Here is a 27,461-nt window from a genome sequence, read left to right as displayed (position 1 = left end):
GTGTGTGACCTTTAATCCTCCTTGGGGATAAAAATGTCAGCCCCCACCTCTCACGGTTTCTCCTTAATGTGGCTGAGGTCAGAGAGGATGGAGAGAGATCATTTTCTCATTCTCATTCATCAATATTATAAACCCAATCCAGAACAGTAAGAGCCTGGATCCTAGTCAATGCTTCATAAATGGCTTTCCGCAAGAGTTTTTCTGTCTCAGAAAAATCTCCCAAAGAAGGCCAGTGCTCCCTCATAGTAGCCAGGATTCACTGCAAAAAAATTGAGACCTTTTGCTGTATCTCCACATGGATCTAGAGTTGGCATTATAGATTGCGGGAGGGTTTGAGCTCTAGGAAAGCGCAGCTGCCACATTCTTCCTTGATAACCACTACAGACCCCACCCCCTCATCTCCCAGGTGGCCAGTCATAGCTCTAATGACTTGTCTGGGTTCTGCCCATGGTGGTAGCAGATTCCCTTCCTTTCATGATCTGTGCGGATGTACGTCTATGTAACTCATCTGAACGGGGGTGGAACCTTCCGCCCATCCAGGGTAAATGTTAGTACCAGCTGTTACAGTGGGGCAGATTTGAGGTTAACCCCTCCGTTGGTGAGGAAGTTCCCCCATCCAGAGGAGAGGTAGCCAACAAGCAAGGCACTAGTCAGGCAACTGTCTCTGAAACCACTTCCTGATATTTAGCCTGCAACCACCTTTCTAATTCCTTGTCATTATCAGGCAACCAAGTAAAACAAACAGACAAACATCTGTTTCCTAGTTGGCCATATAATGTAGTCCATTCACTACCGATTCCCATGGACTTCCCTCAAATCCTGTTAGTTGGCCTGTGAGGCACTCATCTGTTCTTTTCCAGAAAGCCTTGTTTTTGTCAGCACCCCACCATCATTGCCAAAACTGTCCAGAACTGGGAAGGGTCTGACAGTTGCCCTCCTTGCAAACCAGTAAGTTAGTATGCCATTGTTTCATGGCTGCTAGGAGAAAACCCCGAGATTCCTAGATCAGAGATGAAGGAGGTTATTACTCACAGTAATGGCAAAAGCCAGAGCAGTGGCATTTTTGCATCAGTTCCTCAAGTACCAATTCCCACAGGGTGATGAGAATGGGCCAGGTAACATCAGCCCATGCAGTAGGCTGTGTTGCGGGAGATGAATCCTGAGCTCAGGGAACCGGAATCTTTCCATAATGGTCAATGAGTATGCCTGTTACCTCTCACTTTCCAGGCTTTTTGCTATCTAAACATCCTTTAAAGCAACAAAGGGCAAGTCAGTGCTTTGCTCACAAGGTGTACAGGTAGAGAAATATCCAGCAATAAACAATATGGGAGTGGCACGCAAGCATCGCGGGACTAGGAAGTCCACAGCTTATGTCATTCTGTGGATGATGTATGTGGAGATGTTGGGAGCTTATGATTACATAAATAAATATTCAGTCTGCCACAAGAGGTTAAAATAAAAATCCCCACAAGAGGAGGAAGAACCTAAGAATTTCAGGAGTAGAAGAGACAATAGAGGTCAAGACGTGTTAAAAACAAACACATGGGGCGCCTGGGTGGCTCAGTCAGTCGTTAAGTGTCTGCCTTCGGCTCAGGTCACGATCGCAGGGCCTGGGGATCAAGCCCTGCATCAAGCCCTGCATCGGGCTCCCTCCTCGGCATGAAACCTGCTTCTCCCACTCCCCCTGCTTGTGTTCCCTCTCTCGCTGTGTCTCTCTCTGTCAAATAAATAAATAAAATCTTTAAAAACAAACACACACAAAAACCCAGGTTAAATTCAAAAGCCGCTAAAAACTGTTAAAGCAGGATAATGGGTATATGATGGGGTACCTTTTGCTTTTGATTCTTACGTATTTAAAATTTTTTATTTTAATTTTTAAATATTTTAATTAAATAATTTGAGACTAACAGACTTCTCATTGAAGAGAAAAGTGCTTAGGATAAAAATCTTTATTAGCTGAGGTTTGTATAGAACGTTTTCTTCCCAGAAAACCCCTTCTATAGTAGAAGTAGGAAAAATATGTAAGCATTTAATCTACAGATATAACTGAAATGGAAATGTTAGTTTTAGAAATACTTTATGTACTCTAAATATGGGAACAAAGACCTGGGATAAAAGAAAGCTGAACAATTAAATTTCACTGGATGACTAAGGGCTGTAGCCAACATACTAGAAGGATCTAATTACATAATTCATGCATCTCTAAAGTTCCAACATTTGCTGAGTAGAACAAGGAGAATGAGGGCCTTGCAAATGTGTACAACAGAGGCTGCTTCTATACAACAACACATGAAACCAAAACAAAGCTGACTTTAAGGGGAATCTAGTCATTCATTCTTTCATTGAATATCAACCAAGTGTCAGGCAGGCACTGGGCTAGATGAGTAGAGAACTGGCCTAAAGATTTTTTTTTTAAAGGTGAGGGTAAATAAACTCATGATCTTCAGTATTTTTTTTTAAGTTGTATTATCCTTATTGCTAGTTCTTGTATTACTTAGGATTTGAATACGTTTTTGGAAAGGAAATAGAGAATGAAATCTGAAAAATGACAGGTACAGGTGGTACATCTGGGCTGATAGAGATAAAATGAAGAGAGACCTCATCAAGCTTGAAAAAATGGATAGAAAAGTATCTGGGAACTCTCTTTGTGGGCAACAGGCAGACAGGGAGTTTAGGGCAAATTCATCTGAACTGTGATTATAAGATGATCATCTCTGCATTATCCATTTGAGACCTTGGAAATGACATTTGTTATTGACTTGTTCCTCTGGCCTCTGTTTTGTAGCTGCCCCAAAGCCCAAGGGCATGCTGTGGACCCTCACTGGCTCCGGAGGGTCCCGAGGAGAAGGCAGAAAGTGCCCGGGCTGCTCCTCAGCCTGAGCCCCATGTCCCAAGAAAGGCAGAGAGGGGTCAATAGCTCTGACTTGGAAACCAATGGGAAGACTAAGATATGGCAGGAAGGTAATACCTGAGAGAGTTTGTTACCAAAATCTGTGAAATCTTTAAAGGACGGCTGTGGCGAGGCCCAGGGCTGTTGAACACCATCGTACCAGTTAGATGTATGTGGCAAGGGCACCCAGCCAAGGGCAGGGTGAGGAGGGGGCGGGCAGAGCGGGGGCCATGCTGAGCTTGAAATCCTGCCATGTTCTGCTCAGTGAACCATGAACCTGGAACAAGGCCACATCTGCCTGGAAGACGGAGCACCCATTCCGACACTGAGTGCCAGAGGGGGTGCTTTTTCTCTTATCTGCATAAAGCCCTGTCTGTGCTAGGTTGGGCCCTGGAGTGAGACCATCCTCAAATCCTGGAATGCTAAAACTCAAGGGCACCCATTGAAATTCTATGAAAGTAGTTTAAAGATAAATAAAAGATGGCATTACTTTATACAGTGGGTAGTAAACATATGGAACTCATTATCCTCAAGATGTTGCGAAGTCCACAAATATAAATAGGATAAAGAAAGATTTAGATAAATTCATGCTTGTTAGATTCATATGAGCTGTTAGAGCATTGTTAGAAACACACAGGGAACGTCTCCAAATGCTTTCCGGGAAAATACTGAGATGTCCTAAAGTGCCAGTGCCATGGGAATAAGCAAATCTCTGAATGTCCAGGTCTCTCAGGGAAATCAACACCCATAATACCCAAGTTTTCCAAATATCTGAGAGTTAAGCTACCATATCCTAGGTATAGTCCTTATGTTAACACATTGTATAAAAATCTCTCTCCATGGTGGTGTGAACTTTACTTAACCTTGTAAATTTGAGTGCTTGGAGTTTTCATGATGAACACACAGTATTGTCCTGGGCTATAAGAGACAGGTATCTTAGGGGCCAGAGTGTCAAATGAGATGGGTCGGCACTGTATTACTCCAGCCTGGTCCCATGGAGCTATTGTGTTTATTCGTTGTCATTTCTTTGAGTATTTGTGCTTTATTTATTTTTTTTTTTTAAGATTTTATTTATTTATTTGAGAGAGCGAGAGCATGAGCAGGGAGCCCAATGCGGGGCTTGATCCCAGGACCCTGCGATCGTGACCTGAGCCGAAGGCAGACACAACAGACTGAGCCACCCAGGCGCCACTCATGCTTACCCGAAATAAAAATTTTGATCTTCTTCCGTGCACTTCAGGCTTCTGTTCTCACTATCGTGAGTGGGCTTCCAGGAAAAACCTTTTCCTTCCTAATATGCTGCTCTCACCTCTTTGACTTCAGAGGAAAGTGCCCCACTCTCTTCTGTGTCATGTCATCTCAGCTGTGAGACAGACTTGCCCTTATTTCGCTGTTGCCCCCAGAGACCAGGCTGCGCCATCAACAAGCTGAACAGAAGGTTGGGGAATAACAGAGGAGAAGGACACTGTAGTATGGCTGCTAGATTTGGCTGCCAGCTAAGCTTACCCTGAACTCAGGGAGGCTCAGACCCATTCCGAGTTTTTGCCTATTTTGTTCCCAACCCTGCCCAGCTCACTCCAACCGCAGAGGCAGGCCAGAGGTATCCACAACTCCAAACACAAACCCACAGCCAAGCTCCAGAGACGGGAAGGAGATGTTCCTCCCTTCAGTTCAAGGCCAACTTCTCCAGTCTTCACTTGTTGGTACCAGTATCTTACTACTTTTCCTAAGATGACAGACCAGCAGAATTGTGAACTTGTCCCATGGTTCCCAGTAGGGTAATGCATCAAAACACAATAGTCCAACATCAGTACATTCTAGATTATTCAACCTTATATCGCCCACAGATGTTGATAGTCCAGGCCTGGCCGAGCTCCTTCATGTGGTCTGTCTGCTCGCATGAGGTCTTGCGTGCTTATCCTTCGTGCAGTCTCCAGATTTTGCTTCTGAACAAGAATGTACACAAACCTCTAAGTGAATAAGGGGTACTTCTCAGGCACAGTATATTCTAAATTCACACTTTAAAGAAAAATGTTTATCTCTGGGAAATACAATGTGCAGAGATGCGATTCTTCAGATCACAAAACAGGCAGTCATTGTTGAATTATAATATAGAGATGTTTAGCAACTCAGAATCACCAATTTAAAACAAGGCCTTTGCTTAAGTTGGAACACCTAAACGACTCATTTGGATTATTTTCCCCGAATAAAAGAAATTTCTGCCCTGAAGGTGAATTCCGGCTGCCATCTCTTGAGAGGATAAAACTGCTTATAGCTTTGAAGTCACTGCGCTTTTCTCCTTCCTCATCCAGTTTTCAAAAATCTTTAAGGCTGAATTTTAGTCCAAGCTCCCCCTTAGTTAAGTATGATATTTAATAGATTCTAAAATGCACTTATTTTATTTATCATATTGTTTATATTTCAACCTCTGAAATCAGGACACATCTTACAACCAGTGGCTTCTCACAATCATACTCAGCCAAGCAGCATTCGTGACACAATTGCCCACATCCGTGAGAAATTAGTCAACCAAAACCAAGCTTGCTGGAAGTAGAGTGACTCGGTTGTTTCTGTCAAGGTTGGACTGGACAACTGCACAGCTCTAGACAACAAGTCATTTGAGGATATTTGAGGTAGGAGTATAAATCTGTTGTCTGGAAAACTTCCATGAACAACTTCCAGTAGGATCTATCAAGTTCCAGAATTAAAACTTGCATAATTAGTGACAGTGGTTTGGAAACAAGTATTAGAGACTGTAATGGAGCACTCTTTAAGAAATGCCACCTCACTCATGCTCTTCGTGACACAATGTCTATACTCTGTAGAGATACCAGTGACTCTGAATCCAAAGTGATTCAGAAGAACCAGCTTCTAAATGTGCAGAAGTTTTAGGGGTGCCTGGGTGGCTTAGTCGGATATGCATCTGCCTTCAGCTCAGGTTATGATCTCAGGGTCCTGGGATCGAGTCCTGCATCGGGCTCCCTGCTCAGCAGGGAGTCTGCTTCTCCCTCTTCTTCTGTCCCTCCTCCTCCCCCTGCTTGTACTCTCTCTCTCAAATAAATAAAATCTTTAAATAAAGAAATAAATGTGCAGAAGTTTTAGAGAATAACCAATTTGTTTTGAATAATTTACCCTTTGGTATGCATGATAAAAGATTGTTTAAAGTATGGTGATTAACATAACATAATAAAATAATATTTAAAAAAAATAAATAAAGTAGGTTGTGGTATGTGACTAGTACTGGCCAGAGGGATATTGGTAAAAAGTGACTTGTGTTATTTCTGGATCAAAGCATATAAAAACCAGGTCTTGACTTTCAAATGACTTTTCTCTCAGCACAGTAAACCCCAAAGCTTTTTAAAGAGGTGATGGAGACTTTATCAGCATATGAGTGACCTCATCGTAGCATGAAATAAACTTTCATTGTGTAAGCCAGTGAGGTTTGGGGATTATTTTTACTATGACATAAGCCTAGCAAACCCTTACTATAATACTATAATCCACCCAACAACCAATGATATCTTACATTTGATGAAATACCGTATAGGAATCCTCAGTGGTAACTCAGCTGGTAAATGCTTAGCAACCTGCTCTCCTGGAGGTGGGAGGAGTCCCTGATTTGTATCATTTGCCTACTTTTGTGGTACAAATACTCCCACCATGGCCAATTTCAAGTTACCAATGTGATATCAGTCAGCTGGCTAAATTCCTGAAAATTTAACAATTGGTTCTTATGAACCACTATAAGCAGACTCCAGCATACCACTAGCCATATGCCACAAACATCTCCCCAGTTAACATTTTTCTCATAGAATTATCTCTTGGTTTCTGATATCCAACTTCATAGTGTGATTTATGTGTGTGTATATATATATATATACACACACACACACACACATATATACACATATGTATATATAGATACACACACATATATATGCCCATATATAATTACATATATGTCATATATTACATATAATATGTATTATATGTTATATATTATATATAGATTACAAATATATATATAATTTTTTGGATGATGTTTTATGGGGGAAATGTATATTTACATACTCAAAACTCAGTAGGACATTTTTAAAAAGCAATATGTGGGAAAATAAATATAATTGATAGAAAGAGTCACGTGTATGCACTTTAAAAAGTGTGTATTGTCAACAAAGGTAATTTTTTCTGTCACTGGTACAATGAGAGGCATGTCAGCATACAAAGCAGCTGTTAAAAACGGTGTCAATTCTTTGAGGATCAGCAAGCATTGTTTAGTCATTTTATATCATAACATGTACTATACACATTTTACTATGTTTTCATTACCTTTTAAGAAATTTGTTGGTGGTTTAGGGCTGATATGTAACAAGTTATAATTTTTCCCATTTAAAATAATGAGAAATAGGCTTCCAGTCAGCTTTATTTATATAGAACATCTGATTTTCAGTAATGAATTACTGACATTAAGTGGGAATGTTGACTATATGAACACTAAGACCTTTAGCTCTCATGAGCTTTCACATATGAATTTAATGACATCCGTTTTGCCTGCTCAGAGAACATTTTGCATGATTCTCGGTTTGTAATTGTGTTCTGGAAGGACAGTATTTCTGGAGAGCTAAGCTGTGAATGGTTGACGCAAAGAATTCTTACATTCCTGGTATAGATCAAATATATGGTATAACATTAGTTACTATCTCTTCTGAGGTGAGAAACAGGGTGGAATTCAATTATTTCTGATTCATCGATGCAAGATAAATAAGTAACCATTCAGAGAATGGTTAACCGTCTTAGCTGATTCATGTCCTCAAATGTTTTTTCTTTGGACCAAGACTTTCACCCTATGACCTTCTCAATCCTGGTAGTTAAAATGGGACTGTTCTCAGGACTCTTCCCAATTCTGCCACTTCTCCCCACTCCTTTTATCCTGAGTAAGCTCAGCTTGTGGAGGAAGCAGAGGGCTACTTCAGTCAGTCCTCTATCAAAATATACTTTTATATCTGCCGTAGGGTCTGACATATTGCTGATAGAGTTTATCTTTTTGTGTCTTGAAATTCTGGAGTTTCCTGGGAAAGGTCACACCTTAAATTCTTTACCATCTGATTCCTTAAAGGAGATTAAGAAAATTAGTTGAGGTCAAAGTCCTGAGAGAAAAGGTCAAAGTTCTCTCCTAGGGCAAGGCATGTTCTAAGAACGGAGAGACAAACTTCATCTACTTGACAGGGTGGTCTGGAATTCCCAAGGAGTCCCAGACGTTTGTCCTAATAGATCTTATATTATCACCACCTTAAGTAGACCCCACAGATCTCATACTCCCTCACATAATAAATTTTTGGCCAATAAAAAGAGCCTAAGTATGTTTTGTGGAGAGCATCGCAAGGCTTCACTCCTTTTATCCTACTAATTTAGTGATTCTGTGGATGGGATAGAATTAAGTCTTATCCCCCTGATGCACTATGTACCCTTGCACAAGAAAATATGTGAGTACCTAGAATTCCCTGACAGCCTTCTTCTGCAGCCTTGCTTCTTTGAGGGGCCTGTGGACAAATGTCATCAGCATCTCCTAGAAACAGAGAATCTTCAGACCCACCCCAGACCTGCTGAATTAGTCTGCACTTTAGTAGGTCCTCAGGTGATTAAAATGCACATGAACATTTGGGAAACCTTATCAACAGTGCTTGGAAGCTACCGAGGCTCCAAAGACTTCCGTACCATCTCTCAAACAAGCACCTAGTGTGTATCTGAACTGAGTGGTCAGCAAACATCTCAGAGTTTTTTCTCTCAGTACTATGGGAAGTTGGACTGGATCGCTCTTAGAAACAGAGGCTATTCAGGAATGACTGATAAGAGTTCTATCCTGTTTTGAGGCGACTGGGTGGCTCAGTAGGGGGGGCATGTGACTCATGGTTTCAGCTCAGGTCGTGATCTCTGGGTCATGGGATCCAGCCGCAGGTCAGCTCCACGCTCAGTGTGGAGTCTGCTTGGGATTCTCTCTCCCTCTGCCTCTCCCACCGGGTTGTACGCGCTTGCTCATTCTCTCTCTCAAAAAAAAAAAGAGTTCTAGCCTGTTTTTATTGAGGACTTCTCCTTGATATATAGCAGAGCCTTCTCTGTATTTTAATTTGTTTGGGGGCTACTGTGAAAGACTTGGGCCTCTAGGTCTCTCTGCCTTTAGGCCTCACATACAGCCTGTCTAACAACAGTGCTAAACACAGGGACAGTCTTTGTTAGTTGATCATTTAATGCCTTGGTTATTTCATATCTAAAGCACCTTAATATTTGAAATAATTCTGTGTTGTTTAAAGTACTGTATAATTCTAGAATTACAATGTCTCAGAGTTTTGCATAACTCTTCAGAGTATCTTAAGTACACCTCTTATTTGCTGCTGGAGTTCCCCCTAAATACCCAACAGCAGGTCATCTTCCTTCTGGATACTTCTAATGACATGGTACCTCCTTCTATGGCAGTATCTTCTAGTTTTGAACAATTCTAAGTAGTACAAGTTCTTTCTCATACTGGATTAAAATTTGTCACCCATTGGTCTTTATAATTATTTAGTCATTGCAATTATTAATTCTGCACCACATTTCCCTCAGCCGGTTGATATATTCTTCCTTGTTACTAGGAAAATTTGGAAGCAAGCACAGAAATAATATGGTAGGGTTCCAAAGGCCATCAAAAAGCACATGATGAAATCAAGACTAGAAAGTATTTCTTTCTAATTTGCTGTTCCATTCACCAGACTGTCTGCCAAGAAAGGCTGTTCTGTGACCAACACTGTGATAATACCCAAGCAACAACATCAGTCCCTGGGAAAGATCATGGATCAGGGTGTGGTAAAAACCCAGAAACTGTGTTCCTCCCTTCATGGGTCAAATATCTGGCAAACATCCCGGGGTAGGATCTGTGGCCAGAATCCACTGTGGGGAGCTGATCCCTTCCCATAAAGGAGATTTGACTCGCCAGCAGCTGGCAATTTTCCCTTGTGGGGTGGGTGTTCCTGGCACTCCATAAAAGTCCTTCCTTGCTCCTCACTCTTTTCTCTCCCCCCCCCTCCACACCCTACCGCACACACCCTCCCACGCCTACATCAATAAAACCCCTCCCTAATGTAAGGTGTGCACACACACATGCCCCCACAGCTTCCTCTGCAAACACACCCACATCCCTCTCAGACACACGCCCAGGCAGCACAGGCCGGCTGTCTCGGGCCCTCACCCTTTCTTCTACGAGCCTTTACCCACACCTGAGCCCCGCATCTCCCACCCGACTTCCTCTTCGTCTCCTCACTTTCCTGACTTTCCGTCACCTCCTCCCAGCGCACTCGGCTCCGCTGCCTGGGCCTGGGAATGCTGGTGCTGTGATCCTGGGGTGTGCGTTTGTAATCTGGGGCTGCCACAAGCGGGAGGGGCAGCCTGCGTGTGCCTGCCTGTTCTCCCACAGCCAGGCCGAGACGGAGGATGGAAAGAAGCCAGCAGCTCGTCTATTTCTGGAAGCTACGAGGACTCTTGTTTTCCCCCTTCCCATAAACCTGGAGGAGCCAGTGCGGGCTCCCCAGTGGTCACCACCCTTCGTCCCTGCCTCTAACGCTGCGGCACGTCCTCCCGTCCTTTCTGTGGAGGCTCTTCCAGCACAGTGCCTGTCGCGGCTCCCTCGCATCCTGCGCGGGAGGGCAAGTTGCTTGGGGCCGGGGACCCCACAGACCCGCAGATGATACAGAGGACAATAAAAGAGGGGAATAAGATTGATTCCATTTCACCAGAACCTTCGATAATTGAAATACGTGTTAATCACCTGGAATCTACCTACAGAGACAACATTGAAAAAAATGCTGAATCAATGAAATAATAGAACAGATGAATTTATAGTGTTTCCATGCTGCGTAGTACCTGAGAGCTTCCGTAGGACTTAAAAATGTTCTTCCTGGGCAAATGATGTGCCATGTTGCCGGAGTTTCTTATTTTTCCTTGGGGAGGTGAATTTTCCTCTAGTTTAGCTAAATAAATGTTGTGAACAATGAGGGTCCTTTATTCCTTCCATTCTAAGAACACATGAATTCTTAACAACAGCTGCTGTTTACATGAACTAAATAGTAAGCATAGCCTACCACATTGCTTTGGACATTAAACAAGCAAGTGAGATAGATACTGTTTTTGTCCACTGGAAATGTACCATCTCAGGAAAGATTGTATCAGTGGGACAGAAACAAAATATGTGAATAAATAGCCAGAAACAGCTCTGATCACTTTTTTTCCCCACGTTCAAAACAAAACAAGAAAATCAGTGAGTCCCTGCTTTCCAAAGAATAAAGTCCTAACATGTAAATTTGGCGTTCAAGAGGCTACCGATTTGAGTGCTATGCTCCTTTTCATCTCTGTCTCCCATTTTCCCCACCAATGTAGTGGTCTACACTCTGGACTCGCTGACTCCCAGACACACTGTGTACTTTCCCTCATGGTCTCGCGGCCAGGACTCCTGTCATTTCCATATTGTATCCCTCACAGTTCCTAGCCCAGGTCCTAGCCATAATTTTGCAGTTGGTGAATAAACAGTTGCTGAAGGTAAGCTTCCTGAAAGCAGGGCAGTTATAATTAGGGCAGAATTAGAATTTGCAAAGCTCACTGAATAGAGAATACCCTCTTTGCCCATAAAGTGCATTTTTTCTTTATCATAAGCCATCACTCTTTACGCGTTCTTGTTCATCAACACTGTTCTTTGCGTCGCTGTTCCTGCCCAACGATGTTAATATAGTTCATGTCTCTGGGAGGTGCTTATTCAGACTCGCATGTCCTGGCTTCACATTTATCTTTGGAGTGGGTTTTACCAGAGACTAAGAGGTTGCTAACACCAATTGTATCCAAAACACAAAAAACAAGTCAGCACAGCACAAGTAGAGACTAGAATCAGACACCCCCCACCCATCATAAACTAGGTAATTCACCCTCATTTCACTATGTTGAAGAAATACTGTCTTCAGGGGTGTATAAGCATTCACACGTTTCGTTTATTTCTTCCCTCCTAGGGAATAACTCCCATCTCCCATCCTCTTAATGTTTAGCTGCCTTTTGTTGCTTCCTGTTTTATTTAACATCAGTAAAACGTGTGAGCATCAGGACTGCTTTCCATCAGCAAACCTTGGAGGTTGGTGCTAGTTCTAGAAATCATTGTTTTCAGCCTTCTGATTCAAATAATTTAAGAGTCTCATGATAAGGACAACCTGATTCAACAAGCTGTCAATAATTTCCCATGGCAATGAGCATTATAAAATGTAAATCACATATTCCCTATAGTAATTGTGAATATAAATCACTAAAATTCACAGGGGGGGCATCTGACTCATGGTTTCGGCTCAGGTCGTGATCTCTGGGTCATGGGATCGAGCCGCAGGTCTCGATACTTTTTTAACCATTGATTTCAAATTTTGCCTTTCTCCTAACCAACCCTTTTTAAAAACCAGTGTCATGTAAGAGAGCAATTTTAATTTAATCTTATTTGACCATTTTATATAAAGAGTTAGAGGTACTAACAAACTGTGAAATGACTCATAAAGGAATGATGAGAGAGAAGAAAAGATTTTGAAAACTCCACAAACTGGATAATAAAGTCATGAACAGATGAAAGCTTTTAAAAAAAAGTACCTTTTTTTTTTTTAACCTTGAGTATAACATTGCAAGGAAATTCTTAGTAAAGCAAAAAAGTTTTTAGAAAAAAATTAAGTTTATTAGACCAGATACTTCAGAATTGGAGCTTTGAATTAAAAATAATTGAGCAAAGATTTGCTGAGTTGGGAGTGGAGCTGGGGTGGGTGGGTGGGGAGAGGACCATTTGTTGGGGGCTGGTGGAAAACTACATTTGGGGAGCCATACTAAAAAGATGCAGAGCCCAGAAAGTAAATTAGTAGTTGCCTAGGGCTGGAGGAGGGGGAGAGGTTGGGAGTGACGGCTAAGGGGTGTGGGATTTCTTTTTGAAGTAATGAAAATATTCCAAAATTGATTGGGGCAGTGGATACACATATCTGTGAATATACTCAAAGTCATTGAATTGTAACTTTACATGGTCGAACTGTGTGGTATGTGAATTATATTTTAAGCTGTTGAAAGAAAGAGAGTCCGTAAATGTTGGATTCATCTAATCTAACTCATTCTAATCTGACTCATTCCATTCCAGTTTTAAAGCCATTTTTTCCTTTCATAAACACATAAATTATAACTGCTCTCAGATATATTCAAGCCAAGAAAAATGTAAAAGGTACTGGGGTTCATGAGGATTCTTTTGGGGAGCAAGCAGGGGCTTGAATAGCAAGCTACTGAACCTTTGACTCAATTTCTGTTTCTCTTGCAACAAGTTTAAGAAAATAGAGGTTTTACTGCAGGAATAAATGCAAAGTTCATAAACAAAGATTGTAGAGGAACACAGAGCTGTAAATAATAATAGTAATAATAATTAATAATAATAATAAAATAATGCCAAAAAATTCCAGAGACAAGGAAGAAAGATTAAAATGGGAAGAAATACACCAGGTTTGAATCCCAGCTCTGCAACTTTCTAGCTGGATGATGTTAGGTAAAACACTAGCCATTCCGAGCTTTGTTTTTCTCCTTTTATAATAGGCAAGGTTGTTCTGAAGATCAGAGATAGTGTATACAAATGCCTGGCATGTAGATGGCACTGAATGAATGGTAGTAATTATTATTGTAAAGGACATATATTGAGGATCTTCCATAGGTCCAACATCTTAAGCTTATTATTTTATTAATCCTGAGTAAATCTGCAGTAGTCAGAATAGGCTACATTATGTGGCAATAACAGAATCCTAAAGTCTCAGTGGCTTAAAAAAAACAACAAAGATTTATTTTTTACTCATTTTATGTATCCATCACAGGTTGGCTTGGGGCCCCTCTCTGTGCCATGCTTATTCTAGGACTCATTTAAAGAGCTAGGATGGTCCAAAATACTTCTGATCACATGGCAAAAGGAAAAAACAATGTGGCAAACCACAAACGGCCTTAAAATGCATACCTGGTAGGGCACCTGGGTGGTGTAGTCGATTAAGTGTCCGACTCTTGGTTTCATGATCTCAAGGTTGTGAGACTGAGCACCATATCAGGCTCAGCACTCAGCTCCAAGTCTGCTTGAGATTCTCTCTCCTTCTCCCTGTCCCTCCTACTTGTGCTTGCACTCTCTCTCCCTCTCTCTCTCAAATAAATAAATAAACCTTTTAAAAAAATGTATGCCTGGAGATGGCACATGTGACTTTTGCTTCCATATCACTGACTAAAGAAAGTCATATAGCCATTATCTTTTTTTTTTTAAAGATTTTATTTATTTATATTTGACAGAGAGAGAGAGACAGTGAGAGAGGGAACACAAGCAGGGGGAATGGGAGAGGGAGAAGCAGGCCTCCTGCCGAGCAGGGAGCCCCATGAGGGGCTCCATCCCAGGACCCTGGGATCATGACCTGAGCTGAAGGCAGACACTTAACAACTGAGCCACCCAGGCGCCCCTAGCCATATCTATCTTCAAGGGAGCAGGGAATTACATTATTAACATGTGCATAGAAGATGATAAGGCAAGAGTATTTGTCAATAGCCTTAATGATTACCACACAGTCTTATAAGGGAAGTATTTTTATCCTCAATTTTAAAATAAGGAATCTGAGGCACAGGGAAAGTAAGTACTTGCCTACAGTTAAATAGCTAGGAAACCACAGAGTAAGACATTCAAACCCAAGTCTTGTGTCTCCTGGTCATTCCAGCCAGACCCTGAAAACTGAAAATATTCTACCTACAAGATATGATATGTGAATATGTCTCTCTCCCCACAGTCATAGAAAAAAAAGTGTGCACATTTCCTTTGGGAACAAATTGGTACTGCCTTCTCAGAAACCAGTTTGGAATGAAAACATTAAGAATCATAAACTGTTCACACACTCTTTTGACCTGGTAATCCTAGTTCTGGGAATTTATCCTAAGGGAATCATCTCAAGAAGATGAAAAAATTATAGTCATGGAAAAATCTATTGTGACATTGTTTAGAACAGTGAGGAACTAGAAGGAGTCACATTTTCAATAATAGGAAGAGTTAAAGAATTTATTGATTATACATTCAATAAATTATTATAAAGCTATTTGTTTTATAATTATGAAGATCGCATCGTCACGTTAAAAAAAAGCTTTTGATATAATGTTAAGTAAAAAGCAAAATAAAATAGTTTTTACTATATTGCAACTATGTGATACATTTGTGTGGCAAAGACTGCTAACACGCTCCATCTTTGTTCTCTCCTTCCTTCTTTCAGTAATAGAACCCCACCTCTAGTTTTAGCCTACCAGAGGGACACCCAGCTATGGACCACATTTCCCAGCCTCTCTTGAATCCAGGTATTGCCATATGAGTAGGTTCTTGCCAATAGAATAGAAGCAGGAGGAGTGTATGCAGTTTCCCACTTTTTGCCCAGAAAAGTGCTGAGGTGCATGTTCTCCATGCATTGTTTATTTATTTATTTTTAAGGTAGGCTCACACCCAACATAGAGCCCAGTGTAGAGCCCAACGTGGGGCTTGAACTCACAATCCTGAGATCAAGAGTCAGACGCTTAACCAACTGACCCAGGCACTCCCTCCATGCCTTATCCCCTCCCACTAGAAAGGAAATGGCAACCACTGAAGCAGTTGTCGTAGGACTAAAGATTAAAGCCATATGTTAATGGAAATATGAATTTTTTTCCTAGAACTTCCTTAATATATTTTTTATTATTAAAAAAAGATGAAAAAGTGTTTTAGCATAGTTTTAGTGCAACTAATCATCAAAATTTCACTTAAATATTGTTTGTCTAAAAGGAAAATAGATCCTCTCATATTTGTGGAAATGTCTGAGGAAAATCTCTGGGAAAAAAAAAACCCAGAAAATAATAGGAATATACAGGTAAATGACATTTTTGCCCCAATCTGGGTAAGTAAAATTTTAAGCAGCCAGAAATTACTAGGGAGCATAACTTGGATGTACTGTAGTAGGCAAGGCTTGCTGCAATGCTGGGAATAAGGATAGCAAGAATCTGTACAGACCTGTGGCAATAGGAGACCAGCTGACTGTGGGGCAGGTGGGATGGGCTGTCATCAGTACAGTCCACAAAAGAAAGAAGTGGGAGAGGGGGAGGAGAAAAAAGACAAACCAGTTATGGTTCAATTTGATCAATACCTAACTCCTTTTTTTTTTTTTTTTTTTTAAAGATTTTGTAACTATTTTTTTTTTAAAGATTTTATTTATTTATTTGAGAGAGAGAATGAGAGAGAGCACATGAGAGGGGGGAGGGTCAGAGGGAGAAGCAGACTCCCTGCTCAGCAGGGAGCCCGATGTGGGACTCGATCCCGGGACTCCAGGATCATGACCTGAGCCGAAGGCAGTCGCTTAACCAACTGAGCCACCCAGGCACCCAATACCTAACTCCTTTCTCTTAACTTTTTTTTTTTTTTTTTTTACAATTTATTTATTTATTTGAGAGAGAAAGAGAGCACAAGCAGGAGGGGCAGAATCTCCAGCAGACCCCATGCTCTGCATGGAGCCTGACACAGGGCTCTATCTCAGGATCCCGAGAGCATGACCTGAGCTGAAACCAAGAGTCAGATGCTCAACCAGCTGACTTACAGAGGCTCCCCTCCTTTCTCTTTCTTAACATTACTATGGAACATAACATTTATTAGCTCAAGTAAAGCCCTATGGTTTCACTCCAGGGATCACCATTTTTAAGTATCTACAAATGCAAGATCAGGAAAATATTGCATACCTAGAAATTCTTAATAGAGAATCAGATTGTCATAGCTATGTAAGATTTTAAAGAAAAAGATTTTAATTTAAGTAAAAGATTTATTAATAGCTAACATTTGCTGAGTACTCACTATATGCCAGACACTACTCTAAGTACATTACATGTATTAACTCATTTAATCCTCCAAATTTCTGTTAGATAGGTACTATTATTTTTATCTCCACCTTATGGAAAAGAAAACTAAGGCACAGAGCATTTAAGCAATTTTCTCAAGGTTACACAACTAATAAATGGAAACCAGGCAGTCTATTTCAGAATCTGTGCTTTTATCCCCAGCTACACTGTCTTAATCATGAATTATTAAACCCAGAAAAAATAAGTAATCAGGACTTCAAATAATGAATTTGCTAATTGGTCTTCCTTAATGCTTATGTCAGCCTTTCTTACAGTATATATTAAATAACTACTTGACAGATGGTTTTGTTTGAGATTAATTACATGGCAGTTACTAAAACATGTGAAGGCTACTGTTTGCCTACCAAATAATCATTCTTCTCTAACTCATAAAACTCCTATTTTAAGCTTGACATATTGCTGACTAGCTAAAAGACAGTAGTTTGCAACCATGCTTGCAGCTATGTGGTCATGTGACTAAGTTCCTCACGGTGAGACCCAAAATGGAAATAGGATGGTAACTTCTGGGAAGTCTTCATAAAAGGAAAAGGGCACACCCTTCTCCTTCTCCATCCTACTTTTTGGGGTGTGGATGTGCTCGTTTGCAATCCCTGAGCTGAGACTCATGCCTTACCAGTGTAAGGCCAAAAGCTGAAAGCAGCCAGATCTTTGATGATGATGAAACCACCATGCAAGCCTTGGGCTAACTTACTCCAGAATTCTTTTTACAGGATAGAGTAATGATCTAATTGTTGAAACGACTATCTTGGGGTCTCGATTAAATTACTTGTAGCTAAACTTACTAATCCAAACTTATACATGAACCTAATGTTAAGTAATTTCCATTCAGATTTGGGGGGCATAAAAAAATCGTTTAAAGGTATGTGAATTTAACTACTTCTCTTATAAACTTAATATGGAAGCAACTGAAAAAGACTTTACCTAAATGATTATCCATCCTTATAATGGATTTTTATGGCACCTGTTTAAGGCAGTGCTTCCGAACCTTTTTCATGACATGGCACTCAAAGAAAAATCATAATTGTACAGTACTATATGAAATAGTTAGGCTGCTCTTGGCCAGAGGTTACTGATCCAGGGGGCCTGCCTACCCCCAAGAAATGTGAGGATCAATTTCTCAATCCCTCACTCCTAACCTGTTCACCACAGCCCAGCTTTAATGTCATTCCACAATGGACAGATTGGTTCTGTTTACTATTAGATAAAATTTGAATCTGGAACCCATTCAAAAATCATTAAGGCATGAGAAAAGTCAAGTGAGTAAACTATATATTGCATCTTATTGTTGAAATAATGGATAGATCGTAAGGTTAGTTAGATTACACAAAGGGCATTTCTTATTTCACCTAGGATTTTTTACCTTTTTTTTTTTTTATAGAAAGTACATGCAGGGGGGTGAGGAGGGGGAGCAGAGGGAGAGGGAGAGAGAGAATCTTAACATGGGGCTCCATCTCACAACCCTGAGATCATGACCTGAGGCAGCAAATCAAGAGTCAGAGGCTTAACCAACTAAGCCACCCAGGTGCCCCTTTGCCTAGGATTTTTAAAAAATGACTTCATTATGCACGTGTACACTGAGTATTTCTTTCACATCCAAGGTGTAATGGAAGGGACCTTGTGAGTCCAGGAAAGAGAGGGGTTTCAAAGAATGAACTGATACTACTGAAAACTAGTGCCCTGGTTTTATCTGTAAGAGGAGAAAAGGAAATGTTTATTGATCATTTTCAATCTACCAGGAGCTTCCAACTCCTTACCCTTTGTAAGGAAGACATTGAAGATTTTAAAAATTAGGAACCTAATCAAGCAAGTAGCAGAGCTAAAATTCAATACTCTTCCTAAGTGTCTACATGCCTGGATTCATTCTTGCAAGTTAATTGTTATTATTTAAAATTCTTCTCCAATGTAACCTCCTCACAAGTTTACAAAATCAAATAGGGTTTACAGTGAAGATCAAATCCAGTCCCTCTCCTCCAAAGGAAACCACTCTCAAGCTTTTCCCTTTAGCTTTTAAGATGGTTGCCTCCATATCTCAAAAATAATATGCCTGTATTGTCATTTTTCTTTCTAGAGTTGTGTATATTTTCATCTAAGTTATAAAGTACAGAGTTTTAATAGCTAAATATCTCTTCAAAGTCTAAAGGAAAAAAAGCAGCCTCTTTCCCTGTCTAACCTGCAGGATCTGGTTCTATTTCCATTCCTAAAAGCAACCACACTCAACTCTTTCAGCCATTTCATCTGGTATTTATCTCTAAATTTCTACTGCTATTTCTTGATTTTTCAAAGTTCCATATATTATCTGTGACTCCCTTCTAGGGAAAATATGGATTTAGTCCCTTATAGCTTCTTCTAATTCTCCTAATGTAGTTATATCACAATGTTTTTCTCAAGTCACTGATCAGCTTTTACATGATTAAGATGATGTATTATTTAAGGCTGAGGCATGTAATATACTATGATTATATTGCTTCTCTGCATACAAATTTGGATTCCTAGAATTGATGATTATCTCATTTTATTTGTATGCTTACTTTTCTATGTACCTGTCAAAAGTAATTCTTTAAGAAAACAAAAATACTAATTCAAAAGGATAATATGCACCCCTGTATTTTTCATTGCAGCCTTGTTCAATAGCCAAATTATAGAAGTAGCCAGAATGTCCATCAATACATGAATGGATAAAGAAGATACGGTACACACTTTTATTCAACATAGTACTGGAAGTCCTAGCCACAGCAATCAGACAACAAAAAGAAGTAAAAGGGATCCAAATCAGTAAAGAAGAACTAAAACTTTCACAATTTGCAAATGATGTGGTACTGTATGTAGAAAACCCTAAAGACTCCACCAAAAGACTATTAGAACTGATAAATGAATTCAGTAAAGTCACAGGATACAAAATCAATGTACAGAAATCTGTTGCATTCCTATACACTAATATGAAGCAGCAGAAAGAGAAATTAAGAAACCAATCCCATTTACACTTGCACCCAAAATAATAAAATACCCAGAAATAAATGAAGGAGATGAAAGTACTGTACTCAGAAAACTATAAAACACTGATGAAAGAAGTTGAAGATGACACAAAGAAATGGAAAGATATTCCATGCTCATGGATTGGAAGAACAAATGCTGTTAAAATGTTTATACTACCCAAAGCAGTCTACACATTTAATGCATTCCCTATCGAAATATGAACAGCAGTTTTCACAGAACTAGAACTAACAATCTTAAAAGACCCTGAATAGCCAAAGAAATCTTGAAAAAGGAAAAGAAAACTGGAGGTATCACAATTCCGTACTTCAAGTTATATTACAAAGCTGTAGTAACTGAAACAGTATGGTCCTGGCATAAAAATACACACATAGATCAATGGAACAGAATAGAAAACCCAAAAATAAAACCATAATTATATGGTCGGTTAGTCTTCAACAGAGGAGGAAAGAATATGCAATGGGAACAAGTGGTGTTGGGAACACTGGACAGCAACATGCAAAAGAATGAAACTGGACCATTTTCTTGCACCACACACAAAAATAAATTCAAAATATATTAAAGACCTACCTGTGAAACCTGAAACCTTAACAATCCTAGAAGGGAGCACAGGCAGTAATGTCTCTGATGTAGACTGTAGCAACATTTTTCTAGACATGTCTCCTGAGGCAAGAGAAATAAAAGCAAAAATAAACTACTGGGACTACATCAAAATAAAAAGCTCTGCCCAGTGAAGGAAACAATCAACAAAACAAAAAAGCAACCTACTGAATGGGAAAAGATATTCGCCAATGACATAGCTGATAAAGGGTCAGTATCCAAAATATATAAAGAACTTCTACAACTTAACACCCAAAAAACAAATAATCTAATTTAAAAATGGGCAGAAGACATGCACAGACAGTTCTCCAAAGAAGACATCCAGATGGCCAACAGACACATGAAAAGTTGCACAATATCACTCATCATCAGGGAAATGCAAATCAAAACTACAAGATATCACCTCACACCTATCAGAATTACTAAAATCAACAACACCAGAATCAACAGGGGTTGGCAAGGATGTGGAGAACAAGAAATTCTCATGCACTGTTGGTGGGAAAGCAAACTGGTGCAGCCAATGTGGAAAACAGTATGGAGTTTCCTCAAAAAGTTAAAAATAGAACTACCTTACATTCCAATAATTACACTACTGGGTATTTACCCAAAAATACAAAAACACTAATTCAAAGAGATATATGCACCCTTGTGTTTATAGCAGCATTATTTACAACAGCCAAATTATGGAAGCAGCCCAAGTGCCCATTGATAGATGAATGGATAAAGAAGAGGTATATATATATATATATATATATATATATATATATATATATATATACACATACACACACACACACACACACTGGAATATTATTGAGCCATAAGAAAGAATGAAACCTTGCCATTTACAGCAACATGGATGGAGCTAGAGTATTATGCTAAGCAAAATAAGTCAATCAGAGAAAGACAAATCCCATATGATTTCACTCATGTGGAATTTAAGAAACAAAACAAGCAAAGGGCAGAAAAAGAGGGAGAGACAAAGAAACAGGCTCTTAATTATAGAGAACAAACTGATGGTTACCAGAGGGGAGGTGGGGGAGATGGGTGAAATAGGTGATGGGGATTAAAGAGTACATTTATCATGGTGAGCACTGTGTAATGAATAGAATTGTTGAACCACTGTATTGCACACCTGACACTAATAAAACACTGTATGTTAACTACACTGGAATTAAAAAACTTTTATATGTGTTGGCTAATTGAATTTAAGTTAAAAAAAAAAAAACTTTTAAAAAACCTAATTCCCTATTCTTCTCCAGAAATGTAAATCTCTTAATACATTCATGTTTATGAAAGATTATATATATTTCTTCATTTTCTTGGGGACATCCTGGTGCAGCCCTTTGTCCTCTTGCATCAATCTGAACTTGTTGCTCTTTAGGCTTCTTGAAGAGCTGCTGCACCAAGTCACCTTCACAATGACCATGTGAGTTCTCTTTTCATCTCAACTGTGATGGATCCCCGATTTCTTAGATCTGATGTCTTTCTTTTTCTTGTTTTTTTCCCCTTATTTTTCTAGATCATCCCCTGTAGTAGCTTCCTACAAAAGATACACAAGGGGTAAGTTTCCTGAATTCTTCTGTATCTGAAAATGTGTTTATTCTGCCCTCACACTTTGATAGTTTGGCTGGGTATTACATTATAGACATTATAGATTTAAAAAAATGATCCCTCATAATTCTTAAGGCATTCCTCCATTGCTTTTTCCAGTCCAACATTGTAGTTGAGAAGTCTCATGCGTACTGATTCCTACTTTGTTTTTTTTAAGATTTTATTTATTTGACAGAGAGAGACACAGTGAGAGAGGGAACACAAGCAGAGGGAGTAGAGAGGGAGAAGCAGGCTTCCTGCAGAGCAGGGAGCCCGACCCAGGGCTCGATCCCAGCACCCTGGGATCATGACCTGAACCGAAGGCAGCCACTTAACAACTGAGCCACCCAGGAGCCCCCTGATTCCTATTTTACAGTCATTTGTTTTTCTTTTTCTAGAAGCTTTTTTTTTTTTTAGGATTTTATTTATTTATTTGACAGAGAGACACAGCGAGAGAGGGAACACAAGCAGGGGGAGTGGGAGAGGGAGAAGCAGGCTTCCCACATAGCAGGGAGCCTGATGTGGGGCTCGATCCCAGGACCCCAGGACCATGACCTAAGCTGAAGGCAGACACTTAACAACTGAGCCACCCAGGCGCCCCATTCTAGAAGATTTGAGATTCTTGCTTTATTCCCAGTGGCTGACACTTCTCAATGATGTGCCTTTTTTCATTTGTTGTGCTGAATACTTGTAGGCACTTTCAATTTTGAGACTTATGCCTTGCAGTTCTGGGAACTTTCTTGTATAATTTTTTCTCCATTTCTTCTTTTTCTGGAACTACTTCTAGTCAGATATTGTACCTACTGGACTGAATCTCTAAATCTCCTATCTTTTCTTTCTCATTGTTCATCTACTCATGTTTTGGTTCTGTTTTCAACAGATTTCCTTGACTTGATCTTCTGATTCTTCTATGGAATTTTTTTTTTTTAGTTAATTTCTAAGAACCCTCTCCTTTTTTTTTCTTAATAGTTCTCTTATCATAGCATTCTGCTTTTATTTTACGCATAAAATCTTCTCAATTTTTGAGATTATAAATTAGCATATAAAAAGTGATGTTTCGGGGCGCCTGGGTGGCTCAGTCGTTAAGCGTCTGCCTTCGGCTCAGGTCATGATCCCAGGGTCCTGGGATAGAGCCCCGCATCGGGCTCCCTGCTCAGCGGGAAGCCTGCTTCACCCTCTCCCACTCCCCCTGCTTGTGTTCCTTCTCTCGCTGTGTCTCTCTCTGTCGAATAAGTAAATAAAATCTTCAAAAAAAAAAAAAAGTGATGTTTCTATTCTCTACCTTTTCCTCTTCTACTCTCTGTTTTTCATATTGAGTTCTCTCTTTTAGGTTAGAGGTTACTTTACATACCTGGTGATCTTTTTTTTTTTTTTTTGTCCATTTATATTTAAGAATAGGGTGCTAAAAAGCTGATGAGGGACTCTGTGTGGGTGGATGGGGTTACAGAGTGATGGGCTTCACTTTTGGATTGTGGAGAAAACATTTTGTTTCTTTTCTGAGTCAGTTTAGCTTCTCAGAAAACACTCCTCTAATTTCTTGCCAAGGGAAGTGACTTGTAAACATTTTTGACAATAAGAAGTGATTTTCCATCACATCCTAGTCCTCACACACATACATAAACATAAAGATAAAAAATTTTCATGAAAAAATCTTTCCTTTTTCTACATGTGATGCACTCTGATCTTTTTTACTGTGTCTACTGCACGTTCTTGTCTTTAATGTTTGCGACAAACCTTGTGATGTACCATTCAGATCCCCCACAATGAAGGACTGGTTGTCCAGCCACTGGGAGTGCTGCTAAGGGGCCGTCTTCAGCTGTCAGTCCTCTCAGGGATTGCCTAAGTGCAGAGAGAGCTGCCATGCCCAAGATCATACTCCCTGGGATGCCCATATCCAATGTGGGGGGATGTAATAATTTGCTAGGGCTGTCATAATAAAATACCACACCCTGGGTGATTTAAACAACAGAAGTTTCTTTTTTCACAGTCCTGGGGGCTAGAAGTCCAAGGTTAAGGGATCAGCAGATTGTTTCCTCCTGAGGTCTCTCTGCTTGCAGGTGGCCACCTTCTCATTGTGTCCTCATACAGCCTTTTCTCTATGTGCCTACCCTTGGTGTTTCTTCCTCTTCTTCTAAGAACACTAGTCACCTTGGAGTAGGGGTCGACCTGGAGGGCCTCATTTTAACTTGATCACCCCTTTAAAGACCTTATCTCCAAATAAAGGAGAAAGGGGATGAAGGCCTGGCCATCTTGGCCTGACTTGGGACAACTCTGAAGAGCCATTCTAGCTTTAGTACTTCCCATGGGCTTGGCTGAAGATGTCACTGGTTTGATTCACAGTTCCACTCTTCCCTCTGTCTGATTCTGTTTCCTTCTTCAGGTGTTGATACCAAGGGCATGCCCTAATAAATATTCTGAATCCATAACTTTGTTTTAGAGTCTGTTTCCTGGGGAACTCAATCCATGGCAATGTTGGTTATGACCCATTAAACTGATTTCATAGTCCACTAATCATAACAGATTTCATAACCCACAGTTTGAAAAACATTGGCTTAGGGGCTGGTTGATTGATTAACAGTTCTTTGATTGTGTGGCAAGGGAGAGAACACAGATAATCCAACCATTCCCAGTATCGGCTTCTAATTCAGTTCACTGTTTAATTTCCATGCCATATCCATGTCTTCTATCAGGCCTGGTTTCTCTGATGCCCAGGCCTTTGCTACCAAGGTCTCCAGGAAACAAACCTTCTATCTCCTCCTGGGAGATAGCTTGGTACGATTAGCCTGGGTGCTGATTTTCTGTGCCTAAGGGTACAAAGTAGTTGACTGTTCCTTTTCAAGCTTTTAACTTATCTCCTGCTTTACAGGGCACACCTCATTCCCACTCCACCAAACCTGGTGATCCCAAGTCCTGAGCCTCTTTCTAGTTCTTCAAGGCAAAATATCTTGCTTATCTTCAATATGCCCCACTTTGCACACTTTAGATTATAGCTTCCTCTCCCATTGGGCCAGTTAACCCTTCATCATTCTCTTTCCATCAAATATCTGTTGAAATCTCTCATCTATTTCTATCTCCTCTTCTTGCCTCTACTGAGAGGAGATAAATGCCTAGGTTCATTTACCATCTGTAGCTAGAAGCCAGCAACTAGACACTTAGTGGCGGTTGTTATCACCGCTGTGGCTGCAGGATGGACAGGGAGGTATCTGTTTCTTGCTTTTTGCACCTTGCTTGCATTTTTTTTTTTTTTTAAGATTTTTTATTTATTTGACAGAGAGAGACACAGCGAGAGAGGGAACACAAGCAGGGGCAGTGGGAGAGGGAGAAGCAGGCCTCCTGCAGAGCAGGGAGCCCAATGCGGGGCTCTATCCCAGGACCCTGGGATCATGACCTGAGCCGAAGGCAGACGCTTAACGACTGAGCCACCCAGGCGCCCCTGCTTGCATCTTTTTATGCAAGGAGCTTTTTTTTTTTTTTTTTTTTTTAAGATTTTTCACCTACTTATTTGAGAGAGAGAATGAGAGAGAGAGCATGAGAAGGGGGAGGGTCAGAGGGAGAAGCAGACTCCCCGCCAAGCAGGGAGCCCAATGCGGGACTTGATCCGGGGACTCCAGGATCATGACCTGAGCAGAAGGCAGTTGCTCAACCAAGCCACCCAGGCTCCCAAGGCAAGGAGCTTTTTATGCAAGGAGACTCGCTTTATGTGAGGATATAAAGTTAAATCCTATAGAGCTGTAATGTAAAAGTTCTTATGAGTCATGAAGAGCTCTAAGATTAAAAGGAGTACAAGAGAGAAAGTGATGAATGCATAAAAGAACGGATGCAGTGTTGTGAAAATTTAAAGGAAAGTGTTGTCATATTCAAAATAAAGAGTAAATTAATAGTGTATATAAAGTAGAATAAAATTGCCCCTAGGTCTTAGTGATGACAAGAGAAATTACCAGGGACAGGAAGCAATTTTCCAGTCATGGACTGAGTGCCTCTATATGTCAGATATGGTGCTACACCTCAGAGAGATTAATGAAAAGGAGAAAAGGTCCCAGCCTTTCTTTAAGGCATTCACATCAATTATAATACTGAAAAAGCCAAATGACAAAACAAACCATACCAACACAAATTCAATTGCATGCTCCTTATTAAAACCCACTATTATGTTCATTTTTCCTACTAAAGAGTGCATTTGTGATATTGTGGAATACATTCTGTTCACAGCATGTAGTACATTAACTGAACTCTATGGAAAGATGAAAATAGTTGTCATGAATGGAAGAAAATCCGGCATCTTTCTAATTCTTCATACTGGAAGGTTCAGGAATGACTCTTTAATGCTGGAATTTAAGGCATAGCAACATAACGGTGAGGATGATTTGGGGAAAGCTTTTCTGGAGGCCTTAAAACACGTAAGTAGGGGCACCTGGGTGGTGCAGTCAGTTGAGAGTCTGACTCTAGGTTTTGGCTCTGGTCATGATCTGAGGGTCATGAGATCAAGCCCTGCATTGGCCTCTGTGCTGAACATGGAGTCTGCTTGAGTTTCTCTCTGCCCCTCCCACTCGCGCTCTCTCTCCTTCCCTCTAAAATAAATAAATACATCTTTAAACAACACACACACACACACATAAGTAGCAGAGCCTGGTCTTTCTGCCTCCCCTAGGGCTGGCTAGTCCCACAGAGTGGGGGTCCTTAGCAGGGTTTTGATGAGTGGGCTGGCCCTTATTTCTGGTATTGGTTCTGGAAGAGCTCAGGCATGATTCACATTCAATTAATCTTGTCAGGGTGCCTACTGGTTTCAGCTAAAGCTCAGACACTGTCACTGCAAATAACCATCCCAGGGAGCCACTGTCTCCTTGGTACACTCATTCACTTCAAAATGGGAGTAAAACATTTTAATTTGGACAAGAGAGCATCTGTTTCCACTGAAAAAAGTTACAACACTCAAAGTGCACGTACATTTTGGTAGAGTTTTCAAAAATAGAAAATCCAATTATTGTATATGAGGGAGTTTTGAAAAAATAATCTAAGAATAAAAGAATTGTTTCTCAACTACTCATTTGTGGATAGAGCTTATTAATTAAAAAAACAAACCATAATGGTCATTAGAAAAAGCATTCTTCTTCCCCCACCCCCAGGCCATTATTGTGGTTTGGCCGCTGAGCAGTGGGAGTATGAAAATGTCTACCTGGATGAAGGAGAGAAGGTGAGGGGGTGGATTTGTGGGAGAACAAAGGAGAGGGTGGGTGGTGGGCCCCAGGTACTGAGCACTTGTGTGGGAAGAGGCTGGGCTTCTGAGTTAGCAAGGAGTAGGAGACCAGGTTTGTGTGGGTGATGAGGGGGCCCTGAGGAGAAAACAAAGCCATTTTACAAATGTGAATGTCTTAGGAAAATATCCATAAGATGGTGAAAAGAGCATTGGAAAACAATTCATTAGCAA

The 27,461-nt window shown here is 40.4% G+C and overlaps 1 protein-coding gene across 7 annotated transcripts in view; it reads left to right on the top strand.

The window, feature by feature from the left end:
- NEMP2 (nuclear envelope integral membrane protein 2) overlaps window positions 1-27,461 on the top strand; it is a 369,626-nt gene that overhangs the window by 284,669 nt on the left and 57,496 nt on the right. Inside the window, exons 2-5 of one of the 7 annotated variants that reach the window (XM_064586836.1) lie at window positions 15,193-15,274; window positions 19,471-20,653; window positions 21,966-22,006; window positions 27,160-27,227. The exons of 2 other annotated variants lie outside the window; for them this stretch is intronic. Coding sequence is in view for 1 of the 5 variants with exons in the window: in XM_064586834.1 (XP_064442904.1) it covers window positions 21,966-22,006 (41 nt within the window). In the remaining 4 variants the exon portion in view is untranslated. Of the gene's footprint in view, window positions 1-15,192; window positions 15,275-19,470; window positions 20,654-21,965; window positions 22,007-26,259; window positions 26,434-27,159; window positions 27,228-27,461 lie in introns of those variants that run through there. 4 more of the 7 variants (XM_064586835.1, XM_045868339.3, XM_054506084.2 and 1 more) reach the window with 4 other exon arrangements.

This window comes from Mirounga angustirostris, unplaced genomic scaffold, assembly GCF_029215605.1.
Source record: "Mirounga angustirostris isolate CCGP_5_RB_7025 unplaced genomic scaffold, mMirAng1.0.hap1 SCAF_3, whole genome shotgun sequence".
NCBI classification, from domain to species: Eukaryota; Metazoa; Chordata; class Mammalia; order Carnivora; family Phocidae; genus Mirounga; species Mirounga angustirostris.
Note: the sequence above shows the minus strand (reverse complement) of the source record. Positions and strands in the feature narration are given on the sequence as shown.